Below are 18,908 nucleotides of genomic sequence, written 5' to 3' on the forward strand. Positions count from 1 at the left end.
TTATTCTAAAATATGACAAACTATCTTATATAAATTTATCATATAATTATATAAAAAAATATAAAGAATAAACATCTCACGGATTTTTGATAAAAAAACATAAGACAGAAACTCAGATTATTTAAATTTAAAATAAATATTTCATAGCACACATTGGGTAGGATATTGCCCCTAGGAAAAAAGCCTATACATTTAGAATCCTTAATTAATGTGACATTTATCAACAATTCCAAGTTTCTTTAATTAAAATATTTACTTTAAGTGGAATTTTTACTTTAAATTCGTCAATCATTATCTTAACAGCACCTGATAATATGACGGTGATAGTGATGTACATGTATAATATTTGTCTTAACATAGATGACCTTTGTAATTAATTTTTTTAAGCAAAACAAATAAATTTAAATAATAATTCAGTTTCAATTTAAATTAGAATTCTCTTAAATAATGGAAGCAGATTTAATCGGAGTCAGAGCAAAATAAAAAATAAAAAAAAAAGTGAGAAACGGACAACCGTTAATAACCAGTTCCATGACTTCCATGTAACACTTGTCACAGGTGATCACAGCACCGTTCAAAAACCACTATATAACCTTCACCCTCTCTCTTCTCTCTCCCCATCTATCTTTCACACCACTAATCGTTCTCACACACTCTGCAAAAAAAGAGAGTGGGATCCAAATTTTTCTTGGTACTTGCATTTCTCTGCGAACACTGAGATCGCGATAATGGAGTTGTTCTTCTACGCCGTGTTCGGTGGATTGGCCGCTGTTGTTGCAGTTCTTGAGCTTAGCAAAAACAATAAGGATCGAATCAATACTTCCTCCGTTTTCAATTCCTTCAAAAATAACTATCTTCTCATTTATTCTCTCATGATGGGTAGATCTGGATTTTCTCTCTTAGATCTCTTGAATTTTACTCTCGATCTGTTTTTTTACTCTTTGATCTGTGCTTCATTATTTGTTAGTTTGAGTGGATTCAATGTGCTTGTGAATCGTGAATCGTGATCGTGTTTTTCTGCTTATTGTTTGTTTCATTTGGTTTATTTTTATTGTTGCGTGATTAGTAGAATTATAATAATGATTATAATTACTAATTTATCCTTCAAATCTTAATAATGTTGGGTGACACTGAGATCGGATTTAAATTAGAAGTTTTGATTTGGCCTTGTTGATTTGATTAGATTTTAGATTAGTTAAAGTTATTATCTGATTTTAGTAACATTTTGCATTACTTAGTTAGTTATGGTTTAGATGATATTTGTTTTTTATGAATATATTGGGGAATTGAAATGTAATTGTTAGAAGAGATGTTAGTTTTTGGTGATCTAATGGGTTTCTGTTTCTATGGGTTATAGCTGGTGATTGGTTGCAAGGTCCATATGTATACTATCTTTATAGTACTTATGGATATGGAAAGGGGGATATTGGACAACTCTTCATTGCTGGCTTTGGGTCTTCAATGTTGTTTGGAACAATTGTGGGATCTCTGGCTGATAAACAGTGAGATTCATTTTTGTTTTCTATTTGTTTTGTTTCCATATATACATGTCATAGCTATTTTCAGTATCTCATGTTACTTGCTTTGAAATCAGGGGTCGGAAGAGGGCTTGTGTGACTTACTGCATAACCTACATTGCAAGCTGCATCACCAAACATTCTCCTCAGTACAGAGTTTTGATGTTGGGACGTATTTTGGGAGGCATTGCTACTTCCCTTCTATTTTCAGCATTTGAATCGTGGCTTGTTGCTGAGCATTTCAAGGTGAGGAATAATTTTTTTTTAAAGTTGTCAGCTGTTAATTGTCAAATTTTACCATGATATTTTCCTCTGATTATGTTGACTTTATAATATTCTTCTCTCCACATGGAGAAGAGTAGGTTGTATAGCCTCTAAATAATAATATTAGGTTGATTGTTTTTAAATAAAAATCCAAACCGGGCTAATCTCGTATGTAATAATTAAGAGCATTGCTAAATATTACGAGAGACTTGTATACGAAAGGGGAAGAATATTACTGTGAACTGTTTTTAAAATAACACTAGTAAATTGTTTGGTTTGGCTTTGACAGAAATCACGGGCGGGTGGTGGGTGGTTGTGTAAATCTATGGCTGACATTTATTCTTGCGTTTCCTCAACTGAGTATCTTCGTACACATGATCAATTTCCAATACTTAATATATAATTATATTACATGAACTTCTTAATATGTTATTCTAAACAGAACTAGCTAGTTGATAGATCTAACAACTATGAAGTAGGTTGATTCCAAGGATGTTCATTTCAGGGGTTTATAAATTTATTATGTCCCTCTAAAAAAGATAAGCATGCATTTTACAGTATCCTCCAAGTGGATAATGAAGTGATTTTTGGTCATCAAAATACATGTTTTTACCCTTAAAACCTGTGATAAAGGGTTTTGCCACGTTTTTTTATACCTCTGTCTTGATTCCTTCATTTTGCATATTGTATATATTAATCTCAATTTTTTTCACATGAATTTATCAGAGGGGCTTTGATCAGCAATGGCTGTCATTAACATTCTCGAAGGCCATATTTCTTGGAAATGGTCTTGTGGCCATTTTTTCTGGGCTGTTTGGAAATGTCCTTGTTGATACATTGGCTCTTGGACCAGTAGCCCCCTTTGATGCCGCTGCAGGTTTTCTTACAATTGGTATGATCGTCATATTATCTACATGGACAGAAAATTACGGGGATGCTTCTGAAAACAAGAGCTTGCTCGCCCAATTCAAGGGCGCTGCTGTGGCCATTGCTTCTGGTACACTTCTTACCTTGGATAGTATTTTTCTCAGTTGTTTTTAAAGTGGTTCTGTGCTAAGAATTTTAACTTTTTAACTCTTAACGTGTACCATTAGTGTATAAGGAATGGGTTGGTCACTGTTTGATTCCATCCTGAAAGTGATTTATGTTGAAATGAACTTGTTCATTTTGCCCTTCCTTCTTTTGTTATCATTTATTTTATTCACCTTGTCTTGTATTTTTGGTCATTTCCAAGTTTCAACGCAAAGTAATTGTTACACTCCTTGTGTTTCAGATGAAAAAATAGCCTTGCTTGGTGCGATACAGTCTCTCTTTGAAGGTTCAATGTATACCTTTGTGTTCCTATGGACTCCTGCATTGAGTCCAAATGATGAAGAAATTCCCCATGGTTTTATTTTTGCAACATTCATGTTATCGTCAATGTTGGGAAGCTCACTTGCATCTAAGTTGATGGCTCGTTCATCATTCCGTGTAGAGAGCTACATGCAGATTGTTTTTGTAGTTTCTTCTGCTTCTCTAATGCTTCCCATTATTACCACCGTATGCTATTCTTCCAATACACTCTCCCTCCGTCGCTTAGTACTGTGATATACATCTCACACTATTCTGCAATATTTTGACTTTATTATTGTGGAACAGTTTTTCGCAGTTCCTTCCAAAGCAGCAGGTGGCGGTCTGTCATTCGCCGGGTGCATTCAGCTTCTCGGCTTCTGTACTTTTGAAAGTTGTGTTGGCATATTCTGGCCATCCATTATGAAGATGAGATCCCAATACATTCCTGAAGAAGCCAGGAGCACCATCATGAACTTTTTCCGCATTCCTCTGAACATTTTTGTCTGTGTTGTGCTGTACAATGTAAGTTACACAATCTAAGGCTTAGATATAATGCTTGATCTTAATGTAGCATTTCTGTTGATTTAGTTTTCGTAGCTTGCTGAACTCCAACAATCTAATCCAATTTTTTACTGCACTAATTTGAATCTGGAATTATAAACCCTTTCCTAAGTACATTGTCTAGTTGGACAAATTATTCATTCGAATTCTACTCTGATAACCTCTTTCTTGGAAGTATATGCGAATCCTTTCCCTTTCCACACGACCCCAAAAGAAAAAAGCAAAAGATAGATCTCTCTTTCTTTATAACTCTTTAGACTAATTATTTGTTTTCTATGTGCAGGTTGATGCATTCCCTATCACTGTTATGTTTGGCATGTGCTCCATTTTCCTCTTCATGGCTAGTATCTTACAAAGGCGACTGCTGGTGATTGCAGATAAGCCAAGTAAGACCCTCTCACTATGATCTGTTGCTTATGTTGAAATTGGACTGCAATACGAGTGATATGATCACCATCTACACTAACCAAATAAATTTTCTTTACAAACAATATTTCCCATTTTCATATAAAACAAATGATGTTCTTAATTGGTGCTGAGATTTGTTCCTTTTGTAAAAACAGAAACAGAAGATTGGCAATTGAAGGAAAGGGACACCGAGTCAGAGCCATTGAACCTGTAATTGGTCAATTAAGTTTTGGGGAGGCACTGAACGTTGCTGCTTCAGCCTTACATAATGCAGTTTCTGTCTAAAACTGTGTTCTACAAAATATGAGTGAAGGTAAATCTGATGCCCACCAACCAAGGAAAGGGGTTCAAGCTAAAAGGATGATTTAGCAATTTCTTTTTAGTGTTTTTGATTATCAATACTGTAGTACGTAGATTTCTATTGGCTATTATTACTTGAGGAGAAATCTCCATTTTGGTAGTTCTTATGTCGTCATTCTTTTGGGGGCGGGCGGTATCTAAGTTTGTCCTGTAGGGAATAGTATATTTACCCTACTTTCATTGTCTTAATTTGTAATGAAACCACTCTACATTTAATTAATGCACTCTCTACTAAGTGTTCATTTATTTACCCTCATCAAACATTATAGACTCATAGTACCTTTGATGTTCTACAACTGCGACCATTGTGCTCACAAATGTATAAGATGCTCTCTATCTGTTTACTAACTGTAGTTGTTATTAAAGTGAAAGAGGGTTATTCCTCCTTAGCACAAAGAAACAAGTTTGAATCTATTTCAAATAATTTAAGAGACTCATTAATTACTTAAGCTTTACTACAAGAGTTTTCAATCAAAATAAATGTTTATATTCTAGTTATAAAAATATTTTTATAAGTTTATAAGAATACTTTTTTAAAAATATTTTTATAAGTTTATAAGAATACTTTTTGTGTGGAGAAATTTAGGTATAATTAAGTTAGATAACGTGATAAAAAAATCCAGAGTAATTGAAATATATTGATATTCCAAATTATTCAGAATACATCTTTTGTGAAATTAAAATTGAAAATCAAACTTTTGTGCCATTAATCTTATTCACGATCTCTTTCCTCACATTCTCTTCACCTTCTCTTCTCATCTCTCTTCCTACGTTGCTTTGTTTTGGCACAGCTCAAGCAACATTACCACCATTTTAAACGAGTTTATTTGACGCTGCTTTGGTGTGAGTTTGTTGGTTTGTACTATCATATATATTTATAGTGTCGATGGTTGGTTGGCCGGAGGATGATTCTGATTTAGAGGATATGGTGGAACAACACTCCCAATTATAAGTGCAGAAGACATGTCCTTTTTGATCTTGAAGATTATGATTATGGCATTAACCATAGTAGTACCGATTTAGATTCAAAGGAACTTTCAAATGACACATACTGAGGTGATTTTTGGGGCACTGGAACCTCACTTGGAACAAAGAATCATATATAGAAGTGCGTCAGTGAATTTATTTCACGTAGGTTTCAAATTTCAAGAACAAAAGTGTTACTTAAAACACATAACTTCATCATAGTAAGATATATAATCAGACTTTTTATATTACATATCCAGTGAATAGAAATTATAACAATAATGTGCCCACCCCAATACCATTATTTTTTCATACATACACATAACTTCATTATAATAAGATATCAATACATATTTATTGAATTAGCATATACATAAAAATAATGCTTACATACAATTGCAAAGAAGTTCAACAATGAACTTCAGTATTGGATTGGATGTTAGAGATCATTATATCACACGGCTGCGTTTGGCATCAACAGAAGCAGCTTCCAAATCCCCAATGAAAAAAAGGATTTTGTCCAAAATTCCTCGACACGATCTTTCTTCAGCTTGAGAACTTCCTTCAGTTAAGTCCGTTTCTGAACTAAAGGAATGATCCGTTACTTGCCGCGGAATTTTTCTTGATCCCAGATATCGTTGAACTTCCCCTTGGTGAACAAGATAGTAATCACTTCCTTCTCTAATAATCTTCAAACCCCTATTTTGTAAAGAGTTGTATAAAAGTCATTTCCTTTGCATCAGAGTTCAATAACTCAACTGTTGCTAAAAATTAGATTTTTTACTGTGTATAACTGCAAATTGAACTCTTAACTTTATTTACTAATGGCAACACAAATTTGTTACAGTAATTAGTCCTCTTGTATAACTATGGTTCATGCTAGAGCTAATGCCAGATCAAGGTAAGAGGAAGCCAACATCAATGCTGTAGCTATACAACAATTGGCAACTATGTTCATGTCAACCAGGGCCCCGGCCGGCCGTCTTAATATTTTAAAGGATCTATATTGGTTAGTTATGGTTCAACTATAACCAAACTTATAACATAAACATACATAATTAAAGACTAAAACTTTGTCAAAATCATAATTTTTTCAAAAAGTCGTATTTCAAAAATGATTTTTATAAAAATCTATTTGAAATGGCTTCAAAATTAAGTGATTTTTTGAAATTTTGATATCCAAATTGTTTTCCTATAAATAGATGAAATACCTAAAATCACATTTTAAGAATAACTATTCAAACGAAATTTTCATTTGAAGCTTTTATAAAAAATTTCTTTGTAAAAATTTTTTTCACAAAATTTAATAACACTATAAAAATCATTTTTAAAAAAAGCCAAAACAAACAGGTCCTTAGTCATTGTTTACTGATGAAAGATCTATTATGAGACCTATTTAATTACATTTTTATCCTCAAAAACTTGAGGCCCAGTGTTACAGCTCATTTTTTAGCTCATTCTGTACATACTCAATGACGATCCTAATGTCAACTCAAGGGATTAGAAAAATTCTGACTCAAATTTCCTATATTAAGAATTTCCCACGGTTACACGCAGTAATCAATCCCGGGCATTAATTTGAGAACAAATAAATTAGCTTGCTAAGTTAGAAAATTAACATAAATGATCTCACATTGATTTGAGATGGGACGGTCAAAATCCGTAAGTGTGTGCCGCAGAGTAAAATAAAAACTTACAGTCCAACTCGATCACAGCGATCTTGCACCTCATATACTTCTTTCCATGATTTTGAACCATTAGGAGCGTAGAAGGCAGCACGGTCTTCTCCCCATCTCTCCTTAAAGAGGTTTGCCCATAGAGCATTGTCTGAGGCCATGAGCTTCCACTTCCTATTAACTGCAAAAAAAAATTGTCAAATTCATAGCTTTGATATAATCAATCATTGACAATTGGGATCAAATTCATAGCTTTGATATAATGAATCATTGACAATTTGGACCTGAATCAAGTCCGGTTTAAGTTTTTGAAGACTCGATGTAGATTAGTCATGATTTAACTTAGACAAAACAAATAGGGGCCCAATTTTGTCACGATTTAACATTCACAAATATTTTATGAGAGACTATTTAGCTCCAACTTAATCGTGCTAAATTTTAAGTTATATGCGGTAATCCGCCTTGCACTCCTGATCTGATTCTATATGTTTTCAACTTGGAACAAATAGGTACCTTGTTTATCACTGTGATTAACATTGAACAATTATGTAAAGTCAATTGAATTGAATTGAAGAAACATAATTCAGATCAGATCTATTAACAATGTTTCAACAGATTTCTAATTGATCATATTTTGAAACACAAAATAATACAAGAATGATGAAGAGGGATCATCATGATCACTGACCTTGTTGAGAAACAGCAAGATGGTGGTGATCTAAGAAACAGAATATCTTCATACAGATTTCCAAAGGTAAAGTCTCCATTTCGAAGAATAGATAATAGAATTCAATTCATTCATGCAAGAAAAACAAAAACAGTAACTGGTTTTGTTTCAAGAAAGGTTGTAGTGGTTTCTTAGGATTCTGTTCTGGAAATAATAAAATTGTCTTTCGGTTGATTCAGCAAACAATTGCTTCCTCCTTCTCATGAGTCCGATTGTCCGAATCCTCTTGTCAATATCCATTTCCATTCATAACAACTTGACACGTGGCATGATAGATGTCTTTAAGTTATTTAATCTGTGAATTATTTATAAAAATATTATTCATGTTATTCTAAGGTCACAACTATTTTCAACCAATCACCCAATATTTATGGATATACATAAATATACAATAGCCATAGACAACACTCTCAAACATTTTAAAACAAGGAAAATACTAATGGTTAAGACTTTAAAAATAGTAAATTTATTTTGATAACTAGTAAGAAACCCGTGCTATCGCACGGGTGGATATTCACATCACATGTCAACCAAATCATCATTTGTAAAGTTTAAATTCATTATTCAATTGGTTAACATTGACATAGTTACAAATATATGCTAATAATATGCACCAACTTTCAAGCATTGATTCATATTTACAATAAATCGTACAACCGATTATATAACTTCAATTATATAAAACAGCAACAACTGAAATATTTAAAAGATTGACATTAAAATGAACAATTTACCGCTGATATCTATTAGATACGTTTACATCTACCCGTGAATCCATATGAGTTAACAAAACTCAGTTGAATCCATATGAATTAATTTAAAAACTACAAATTTGAATAAAATTATTTTTCCAATTCAAATAACATTAATTTTAAGATATTAGTCCATTTTTTCAAACCTAAAATTTATAACAGCTTCCCGTCAAATATCAATTTTAAGATATTTACAATTTTTACAAAGTTACAATATATGACAACTCCCCGTCAAATTTCAGTTCTAAAAGAATATCTACATTTCATGGTATCTTGAAATTTATATTCTAAATGAATATTTTCTTTTTTTTTTCTAGGAGAATTTCATAATAGACGTTTAACGTTACAAAATTTTAAAATTTTTGTAAAATTTGAAATAATTTGATATTTAATTGAATAATTTTAAATAAAAATATAATAAATTTTAAAAAAAATGTAACTAATAATAATAATTTTAAATTTATATAAAATTTAATATGCGCGCTTGATAATAATATATAATGATGATAATTAAAAATTAAATTAATTGTTTATAATAACTTAGTGATATTTTTGAAAATAAACATATTCTCACTCTTAAAATTATGCTTAAATATGTGTTTTTCATTAGAAAGTTGTGTTCTTTATATATTATAATTGTCTCATATTTTTTATTAAAACAAATATTTACAGCAATTTTTAGTATAAATATTGTGCTTTTATCTTTAAGAAATTATAATTTAGATAGGTATATAATTGATTCTTATAAAAGATAAAATATCTACTATTTTCTCTTATGATAATCACCCGCAATATTTTTCTCATATTTAAAAAAGTAATTAATAAATTTAATAGATTTATTTTATTTAGTAATTTTTCAAAAATATTACTTATATATTAATAATTATAATTTTGATTTGCATATTTGTAAGACCGAAATAAAGTATGACATGAAATATTAAAATTTGATTTGTAACTTTGATTTACATATTTATATATTAATAAGTGCAGCTTTGATTTTAATTCTTTTAAATTTTAAATTAGGATAACTAAATTAGGGTGATTTATAAATAGAAAGTACTTGTAATCTATATTCCTGTCATATTATAAGCACTCGTAATCTTTTTCATAAAAAATTAAAAAGTTTAATAGATATGTAGGTATAATTTGCATATTCTTAATATCAAATTAAAATATAACATGAAATATTAGGATTTTTTACTGACATAACTTAAAACCCGTTTATACTTTATATAGAGTAAATTGATTAATCTATTAATTGTTCTCATAAATATTTAATTTATCATAAAATATATTAAATAAAATTTATGTAATGCAAATAAATAATATAAATTAAAAACCATTACTAAATAAATTATGAATTTTTTAAATCTATTATAAAATTAGAAAATACTCGTAATCTCTAACCCTCTCTTATTATATTAATTGTAAGTACTCGTAATCTTTTTTTACATATTAAAAAAAATCAAAAAATTTAATAGATATGAAGGAGAAAGAATTTGAAATTTGTGTGTAATATCATTATGCTTTATTGTTTAGATAATAGAAAAAAAATGTAATTCGGTATGAAGTGTATAATTGGTAATAATTAATATAAATTTATTATTAGTAGTAAATCAAAATGTTTTTTATATGAGTAAATGAATTAGAATTGATATTAATTTTCATTATTAACTGAAAATCAAATTTATATATAGGATAAAAAATGATATTAACCGTATACTAATTACATATATGATTAATGTCAATTATATAAATTTAATGTAATAAGTAGCACTTAATTAAATTGGTATCAAATTAGTAGTACTAATATGTAATACAATTATATAAATTTAATGTAGTTACTTATTCTAGCTTTTTAATTAATGTAATTTTAAATGATATTAGTAGTAATATTTTCTAAAATTTGTAGAAATATATGTAAAAATAATGTTTTAATAAATTATAAAGGATAAAAAAAGTAATAGTAATACATAAATTTAATTACTTAAAAAAATATGAAAGACAAAAAATATTATTAAATTATGAAATGTGGTGAGTGGTTTATGTATAATTTATTAATGAAATATGATGAGTGATTTATGTATAATTTATCAATAAAATGTGGTAAATTATAACTTTTGTCTTTTTATATGTACTAACAATAAAATTTATATTTCACATTTTCTTTTAAAAAGCAAGAATTAAAATGCAAAAACATCACATCACATAATGAAATATTTATACTATTTTGATTAATGTACTTCAAAAATAAAAGAAGTTTAGAATGAAAAAAAATTCCTTTAATTTTAAAGGAAACACAACAAAAATACACTAAACACAAATTATTGCATAGGGGTCTAATCCATCAAAACAGCGCAAAATCCAAAAAAAAAAAAAAAATACTTTTGCATATTCTTCTTATTCCAAAAGGATCATGAAATACAACAAACAACAAAAGATGATTAGAAATGGAAAACTTACAAACATAAATAATTTGGGACTCTTAATCCAATATAATATTTTTTATTAGATTGATTAATGTTAATTATTATAATTGTTATTAATAATTTATTAATATTGATTATTTTTCAAATACAAAATTATAATAACAAATGTATTAAAAATGAAGAATAGATTAATAAAGAAACAATTGCAATAACAAATCGATTCACTTAATAATAAAACAAAATCTTACCTTTTCAAAAAACCCAAACGATTTCATAAAGGTAATGAAACAAAATGAATTTGGAATCAGTAACAACTATGTTTTAGAAATAGGATAGTATATGTTATGTATTTAAAACTCATAGTTCAAGAAAAGATAACAAAAATATGCAACAAATTAAGAAAAATACACTAACATATCAGCAACATAATCACATATTCATCAAGAAAAAATACCAAAAATCATGTAAAAAAATTGCAAGGAAAAAATCAAGGATTCAAATGCTAAAAAAATCAACAAAAAAGAATGAACAAAGGGATAAGAGTGAGAGGTGTATGATATGAAAGGGAGTGGGAATGATGAGCCCATGCGCCTAAGCCCAATGCAATCAACCATCGGTCCATATTTTATTATTCACTATATGTGATTATTTATTCAATTAAAAAACAAAATAAAAACGAAAAGTAAAGCATGAAAACAGTGGTGTTGGCTTGTTATTAGGTTATCACTTATGACTTCTCAGTTTCTCAAAACAGACTTTCTTCCTCTCGCTTGCAAATGTGTCGCTCACCAATTTTCTTCAACTTCTTCTTGGGTACATGATCGCAGCCGATCGTCCGCCATAACTACACGGCCGCATCTCATCTCTTCATCTCAGTTTGTTTTGTTTTCAACTCCGCCTCTTTTTCTCAACCTCTTGTTCTTCATTCTCCGAACTCGCCAAGCGCTGATGTGGTCATGGTTTAACTGCCATCGTGATGCTTCATTGTGATTTTGTTGTTGGTGTACGATGAATGTGTGCGTAGAAGTTATTGCAGAAGATCATGTTGAAGGTTGCGTGTTGATGAGGATGATGCAGGTGCGGTGATAATGATTGATGCATAGGGTTCGTTGAATTTGTGAAGCAGAGTTGAGGAGAGAGTCGTGTGCAGAGAGTTTATGAGTTTTAAAGGTTGAATTTGTGAAGCAGAGTTGGGGAGAGAGTATCATGTGCAGAGAGTTCTCTGAATTTTAAAGGTGAAGCTTGATGAATATGTAGGGTTTGATTTATATTAAAATAGGTTAGAATCCAAAGGGTCATTAAATATAATTATATTTGGAGGAAAACCAAAAAACAAAGGAATATAGGAAGAATTGATTTCATACGTTGGATGAAGTGTGCCATTGCATAATTATTTGAAAAAAATCAAATAGAAATTAATGTTATTGTTGAACCCGAAAAAATAGATTTAATTGGCCAATGTAAATATTGCATTATCCCATAACAACTTATGAGTGTTCAATGCAAAGTCATAAAAATCCTTCTAACAATGAATATAGACCTTAAAAATTGCAAAGCCGTAAAAATTATTCAAACAATGAATATGGACCTTAAAAATTGCTTAAGACTCCTTATTAATTAATGTGATAATTAGTGAATGAAAAAGACTATTTAAAAAAATATAAAATGCAACAAAAAATTTGGGTATGACACATCAGCGGTATTAAATACCAAATCAATATAAATCAAGTAATATGTCATTAGTCTGTTTTACCCTTGTAATTAGATTAAATTAAACTTTTAATCAGAGGGATTAACTTGTAATTATCAGGTACTTTAATTTTTATATATTTATAATAGATTGGTGTATTTAATAGTTCGAAAATTGAAGTATTAAATTTTCTATAAAATAATTTTTTTTTGGAATGCTTAACCATTATCCTGAGGGCACTAGTTAACAAGACCTTAAAATAACAAATTTTTTTCTTTTAAGCTTGGGCGAGATTTTAGTAATTTAAAAAATATATTGTACTGGAGGTATGCTATATAACTTAGAAGAAGAAGAAAATGAAAATAATAAACTGACAGTGGTACAAAATAAATTTCTTTCCTTAAAATTTTAAGTTTAATTTGCATCCATTATATTCTCTTGAGGTTTCATTCTCAAAATATTGCTCGTGAGTTAATGTGCCAATCCTTTTCATATTTATTTTATTAGTTTTTTCATGGGTAATATAAAGGATGTCCCACGTTTCTTTTGTAGTTTCGTAGTGAAACTTATAAAAATTATCAAGATCAAGAGTGATAGTGATGATAGATTTTACCTTCAAATTGCGATGCACATTTTCTTTATCATCTTTGGTCCATCCTTTTTAGGTTTGTTTATTGCAACACCATTTACTTAGTGTAGGAACAAATGGACCTTCATTCATAACCTTTCAAATATCAGGATCCATCACTTCTATGAAAAACTTCATTTTATCATTCCACAAAATGTACCCTTCTCCATTATAGGATAGGAGTTTGTTTAAAGAATAGCTTGAAGTCATTTTCCTCCTAGGATGGTTAGTCTTTAACAGGAGTTAGGTTTTGATGTCACTTGTTGAACAAGTAACTCCAAACACAAGAGAGGGAGTGAATTGTGGTATTCAAAATTTACGATTAATCTAAAGGTTTTATTACTTGAAAAGAAAATTGTGTTAGTATCTTCAAGATCAGAGAGAGAAGCAGCAGAAAATAAAAAAGTAAAGTAAATAACATAAGTTAAAAGTATAAGGGTTAGAGAGATAACACAGGAGAATTATTTAAGTTTGGCCGAATGTTGACCTAGTCATGTCCCCAAGAAATCTTCTTGAGAATTCACTATAATACTGATCTTTTAAAGGTTATGCCCACAAACCTTTGATACAAGTGAATTAAGAGAATTTACACTAGATTATCCCCCAACCAAAAGAGCTACGGGATGAACTCACAAACCAAGTAGAAAATTTTACATACTGATCTAAATAATCAAATAGAATTTTTCTAGGATGAGTTCTATAACCAAGCAGAGATTTTACAAGTGATTTATCTCAAGAACCAAATTTAATTCTTTAAGAGGGTTGCACTTTTGAAACTAACTACAGTGACACGACACCAATACAACTCTTTTTTCACAAGTAGTTTTCACTCACAAGGCAAAAATGCAACTTTGATGAAAGAAAATATTTAAAGAGAGAGAGAGAGAGAGAGAGAGAGAGAGAGAGAGAGAGAGAGAGAGAGAGAGAGAGAGAGAGAGAGAGAGAGAGAGAGAGAGAGAGAGAGAGAGAGAGAGAGAAGAGAGAGAGAGAGAGAGAGAGAGAGAGAGAGAGATATTGTAAAGAATTATGAAAAATCAAAATTCTTGTGTGAAATGATGTGAGGAGAATCCTCCTTCATATATGAGAAAAATTGGCTCAAAATAGAAACAAATCATGTGCGAAATTAATGGAGACTAATCAATTATTATGGCCCATGCCTTTATTACAACTTCCTACCTTATTAACCATCTTTCCGCCCCGTTTTGAACAATTTATCACGTTTATATGTCGTACTCAACAAAAACCCTAATTATATAGCATTGTGTTTCCATTTTCCTACGATCCTACCATGCCCCCTAAATTAGCCTATAGGTTCCCATGTATCTTTCTTGACTATTCTGACTCCTATAAATGTCTTGTTCAATAAGTATAGATTTCCTTGTACTGATCTATCCCAAACTAGTGCTCATGCATCAGAGCCTAATGGCTCTTCCACATCTAACCCTCAAGTACCATTACATCTTTCTCATCAACCCTTCACACCTACTCTTATCACTACTATTCATCTCTCTCCTTCATCCAATCTTAACTCCCCTTTTATACCTTATCCTCTACCTTCTCAAAATAGTCCTAGCATTCTTATACAAACCTTTAATATCTTTCAACACATGTTTTCTCATTCTCCTCAAAATTCACCTAACTCTAATCAAAATATTCCAGATTCACCTAGTTTTGTTCTTGTCCCTATGCGTATCCCATGTGCACCTCCGCCCATTACAACCTCAAAAAATAAATTCTCTTAGGGTAGGACCTACCTAAGTCTGGCATTGTATTACCCTGCATGCAACCTAGTCTTATCAAGCAAGTCATCAAGTGTCCCCAACGGATAGCTTCTATGAAATAACACTTGGACACTAGTTGCACCTCTTCTTAATCTTGACCCAATTGGATGTAAGTGGATGTTTTGGGTCAAAGAAAACCCTGATGGGTTTGTTAACAAGTACAAAACATGTTGTGTTAAGGGTTTTCATCAAAAGGTAGGTGTTGACTTTATTGAGACCTTTTTACCAGTAATTAAAAATGTTATTGTGTGTATTATACTAACTGTTGTAGTAACAAAAAATTGGCTCATTCAACAGATAGATGTTAGTAATGTGTTTTTAAATGACATTTTAGAGGAAAAAGTTATATGCAACAACCTACTAATTTTTTTAATCCAGTGACACAACTTTAGTTTGCAAACTTAACAAGGCCTTGTATGGCCTTAAACAAGCACCTAATGATTGGTTTGAGAAACTCGAATTTGCACTAATACAACATGGTTATACAACCAGCAAATGTAATCCTAGCTTGTTTATGCTTAAACCATGTTCCTCTCATGTCATGATTTTAGTGTATGTTGATGATATAATTTTCACATGAAACTCTCTATCACATATTCAATAACTTATCTCTAAACTCAACATTGAATTTGCCTTGAGACAGCTTGGAACATTTGTGTTATGGGTCGGCCAAAGACCCAAATGGCTAAGGCTCAATTCATATCAAATCCATTAAACTCAAGGTATAAAATTCATTTCACATTGAAAACAAGCTACATTATATGATCTCCACTTTTTACTACACTTTTCTTGAATCTTGAGTTGACTTGGGCGTTGTAGTGGTAACCATGCTGGTCCACCCTGCACCGCCGCAACAAAGATCGGCATCGCTGATTCAATATACTCAGCTCATCAATTGCGTTCATATTTTTGGTTATTTAAAGGAACAACTTGATTATTTTCTAAAAATTGAGGTCTCACATCACATATGTCAGATGGGTCTCTATTGCTCTCTCAATCCAAGTATATCAGAGATCTCATTTCAAAAGTCAATATGGACTCTACTAAAGAAATGCCTACTCATATGGTATCTAGCTTAAAGTTATCTAGAGGGAGAGTCGTTCCTATTGAGGACCACTCCATGTCAAGGTCCATTTTTGGAGCATTGGAGTATGCACTTTTAACAAGGCCAAAAATATCATTCTCTGTAAACAAAGTATGGTAGTTTTTATCCGATCTCTCGGAGGAACATTGAAAACTTGTCAAAAGAATACTTAGATACTTGGGAGGCACCCTTCATCATGGCTTACTATTGCAAGTTGCTCATATTCACCAACCTTTGTGCTTAATTGGGTTTTGTGATGGTGACTATGCATCGGATCTAAATCACAGAAGATCTACATCAAATACATACATTTATTTAGGCCTTAATATTGTTTCATGGTAGTCCAAAAAACAAACACTAATATCTAATATAACTCATTGTTATATTGTTTCATGGTAAGAGTTAGTTAGCCTTTGTATTCAACTAACTCTAATATAACTCATTGTTCACATTATGACTCATTCAAAACATTAACACATTGAACAATGTTCCATCAACATAAATACTTTTCTAACATAAACAAATTATTAACCTTATCTTATTCTCCCGCCATTTTCCTTTTTTAAACTTTAAAAAAAGATCAATGTACAAAAATTGAAGGTTGCTTGATAGTGTTGTAACCAATTTTTATTATGAGTTATGTGATTTCGAGGCTTATAGTGATTGATGTTGTGAATTACAGAAGGAAGAAACATGCACAATACGATGCTGTTATGAAATTATGAGACAATTGAACTCGTTTTATTTTCCCTAGAGTTGGGGAGAAATTTAGAGAAAAAATTGTGATTGCTTGCAGAATTATTTTGCATAATCTGACAGTCTTACATGTTCCTGCTCAAGACTAGTGGACAGATGCACTAACTAAATCACTCTCTACTGCTAGATTTTGCACTCTTTGCGGCAAGTTTCATGTGTTTGACAAACTCAATTTGGCCAAGACATCCTCCACTTGTAAGGAAAGATGTTAGAGTTGTATCAGTCAAGCTACAACTTGTCTATTAAGAGTTCATTAGCTTAGTTGTTGTCAACTGTAGAATTAGTTATCTTGTTGTCAGCGGTAGGATGGTAAGAGTTAGTTAGCCTTTGTATTTAACTAACTCTAATATAAGTCATTGTTCACATTGTGAATTTGTGACTCATTAAAGACATTAATACATTGAACAATTTTCCATCAACAAATTATTAACCTTATTTCCTCCCGTCATTTTCCTTTTTTTGAACGTTAAAAGAAGATCAATGTACACAAATTCAAGGTTGTTTGATAGTGTTGTATCCAATTTTTGTTAAGAAATGTGATTTAGAAGGTTATAGAGATTGATGTTGTGAAAGGAAGAAACGTGCACAATGCGATGTTGTTGAAATTATGAGACAATTGAACGCATTTTATTTTTCCTAGAGTTGGGGGAAATTTTAGAAAAAAAATTTGATTGCTTGCAGAACTATTTTGCAGAAAGTTTTGGAGATAATTGCAGAATCAAAACGAGACAAACTTAAAGAGTAATAATACATAGCCCTTTTTTATTTATTCATTGAAAGAAAGAAGAAAACAAAAACAAAGATATAGTGACAGCGGAGTTAAGGAGAACCAAGGTAGGTAGGGATGGCAATTTGGCCCATCCCCAGTGGGTACCCACAAAAAACCCCATATCGGGTAGGGTAAATACCCATAAAAATGGGTATGGGCACGGGAACGGGTAATTACCCATTAAAATATGCGGGTATGGGTGCGGGCACGGGTACCTTACTACCCAACCCGCCCCATACCCATATTACATATTTCTATAATGTCATTTATATTATTATATAAAAATGCATGATTCTAAATTTTTTTTAAATATATCGCTATTAAATCATTACACATTTTAATAAAAGAGTTTATTTGTTTCTTAACTCAACAATAACATACATAATTTTTTTAATATTGCTAAAAAGACTTAAATTATATGATATTTTGTAATTAAACGATTTAATTTTACTATAAATGCGGGTAAGCGGGTACGGGTGTGGGCATTGAGGTACCCACAGGGTACACGTACGGGCATGAATATTGATACCCACGCGGGTTTGAGCTCGGGTACGGGGATTTTTTTTAACTGCGGGTATGGGGACGGGTACTATAGTACCCTGCCCAAACCCTGCCCATTGCCATCCCTAAAGGTAGGGATGGCAATGGGGTACTATAGTACCCGTCCCCATACCCGCAGTTTAAAAAAAATCCTCGTACCCGAGTCCAAATCCGCGTGGGTATTAATATTCATGCCCGTACTCGTATCCTGTGGGTACCTCAATGTCCATACCAGTACCCGTTTACCCGCATTTATAGTAAAATTAAATTATTTAATTACAAAATATCATATAATTTAAGTCTTTTTAACAATATTAAAAAAATTATGTATGCTATTATTGAGTTAAGAAACAAATAAACATTTTTATTAAAATGTGTAATGATTTAATAGCGATATATTTTTTTAAAATTTAAAAACATGTATTTTTTATATAATAATATAAATGACATTATAGAAATATGTAGTGCGGGTATGGGGCGGAGTGGGTAGTAAGGTACCCGTGCCCGCACCCATACCCACATATTTTAATGGATAATTACCTATGCCCGTGCCCATACCCATTTTTGCGGGTTTTTACCCTATCCGATGTGGGTATTTTTGTGGGTACTCACTGGGGATGGGCCAAATTGCCATCCCTAAACCAAGGGGTTGTCAATGCGTGTGGTTG

At 31.2% G+C, this 18,908-nt stretch overlaps 2 protein-coding genes across 2 annotated transcripts; one reads left to right on the top strand and one right to left on the bottom strand.

The window, feature by feature from the left end:
* The first annotated feature begins 605 nt into the window (after positions 1 to 605).
* LOC131661272 (uncharacterized) lies at positions 606 to 4,688 on the top strand. Its single transcript, XM_058930743.1, has 8 exons — positions 606 to 879; positions 1,358 to 1,502; positions 1,595 to 1,763; positions 2,508 to 2,778; positions 3,055 to 3,320; positions 3,420 to 3,635; positions 3,958 to 4,060; positions 4,238 to 4,688. Exons 1-8 carry the CDS (start codon positions 729 to 731, stop codon positions 4,294 to 4,296), a joined length of 1,380 nt encoding a protein of 459 aa, XP_058786726.1. The 5' UTR covers positions 606 to 728; the 3' UTR covers positions 4,297 to 4,688.
* A 463-nt stretch (positions 4,689 to 5,151) lies between these two features.
* On the bottom strand, positions 5,152 to 8,026 carry LOC131661273 (uncharacterized). Its single transcript, XM_058930744.1, has 3 exons — positions 7,773 to 8,026; positions 7,106 to 7,265; positions 5,152 to 6,107 (listed from the first exon to the last, which is right to left on the bottom strand). The coding sequence occupies exons 1-3, from the start codon at positions 7,849 to 7,851 to the stop codon at positions 5,858 to 5,860; spliced, it is 489 nt and encodes a 162-aa protein (XP_058786727.1). The 5' UTR covers positions 7,852 to 8,026; the 3' UTR covers positions 5,152 to 5,857.
* Between the last annotated feature and the right edge of the window lie 10,882 nt (positions 8,027 to 18,908).

Source organism: Vicia villosa, linkage group LG3 (assembly GCF_029867415.1).
Source record: "Vicia villosa cultivar HV-30 ecotype Madison, WI linkage group LG3, Vvil1.0, whole genome shotgun sequence".
In the NCBI taxonomy this organism is placed as follows: Eukaryota; Viridiplantae; Streptophyta; class Magnoliopsida; order Fabales; family Fabaceae; genus Vicia; species Vicia villosa.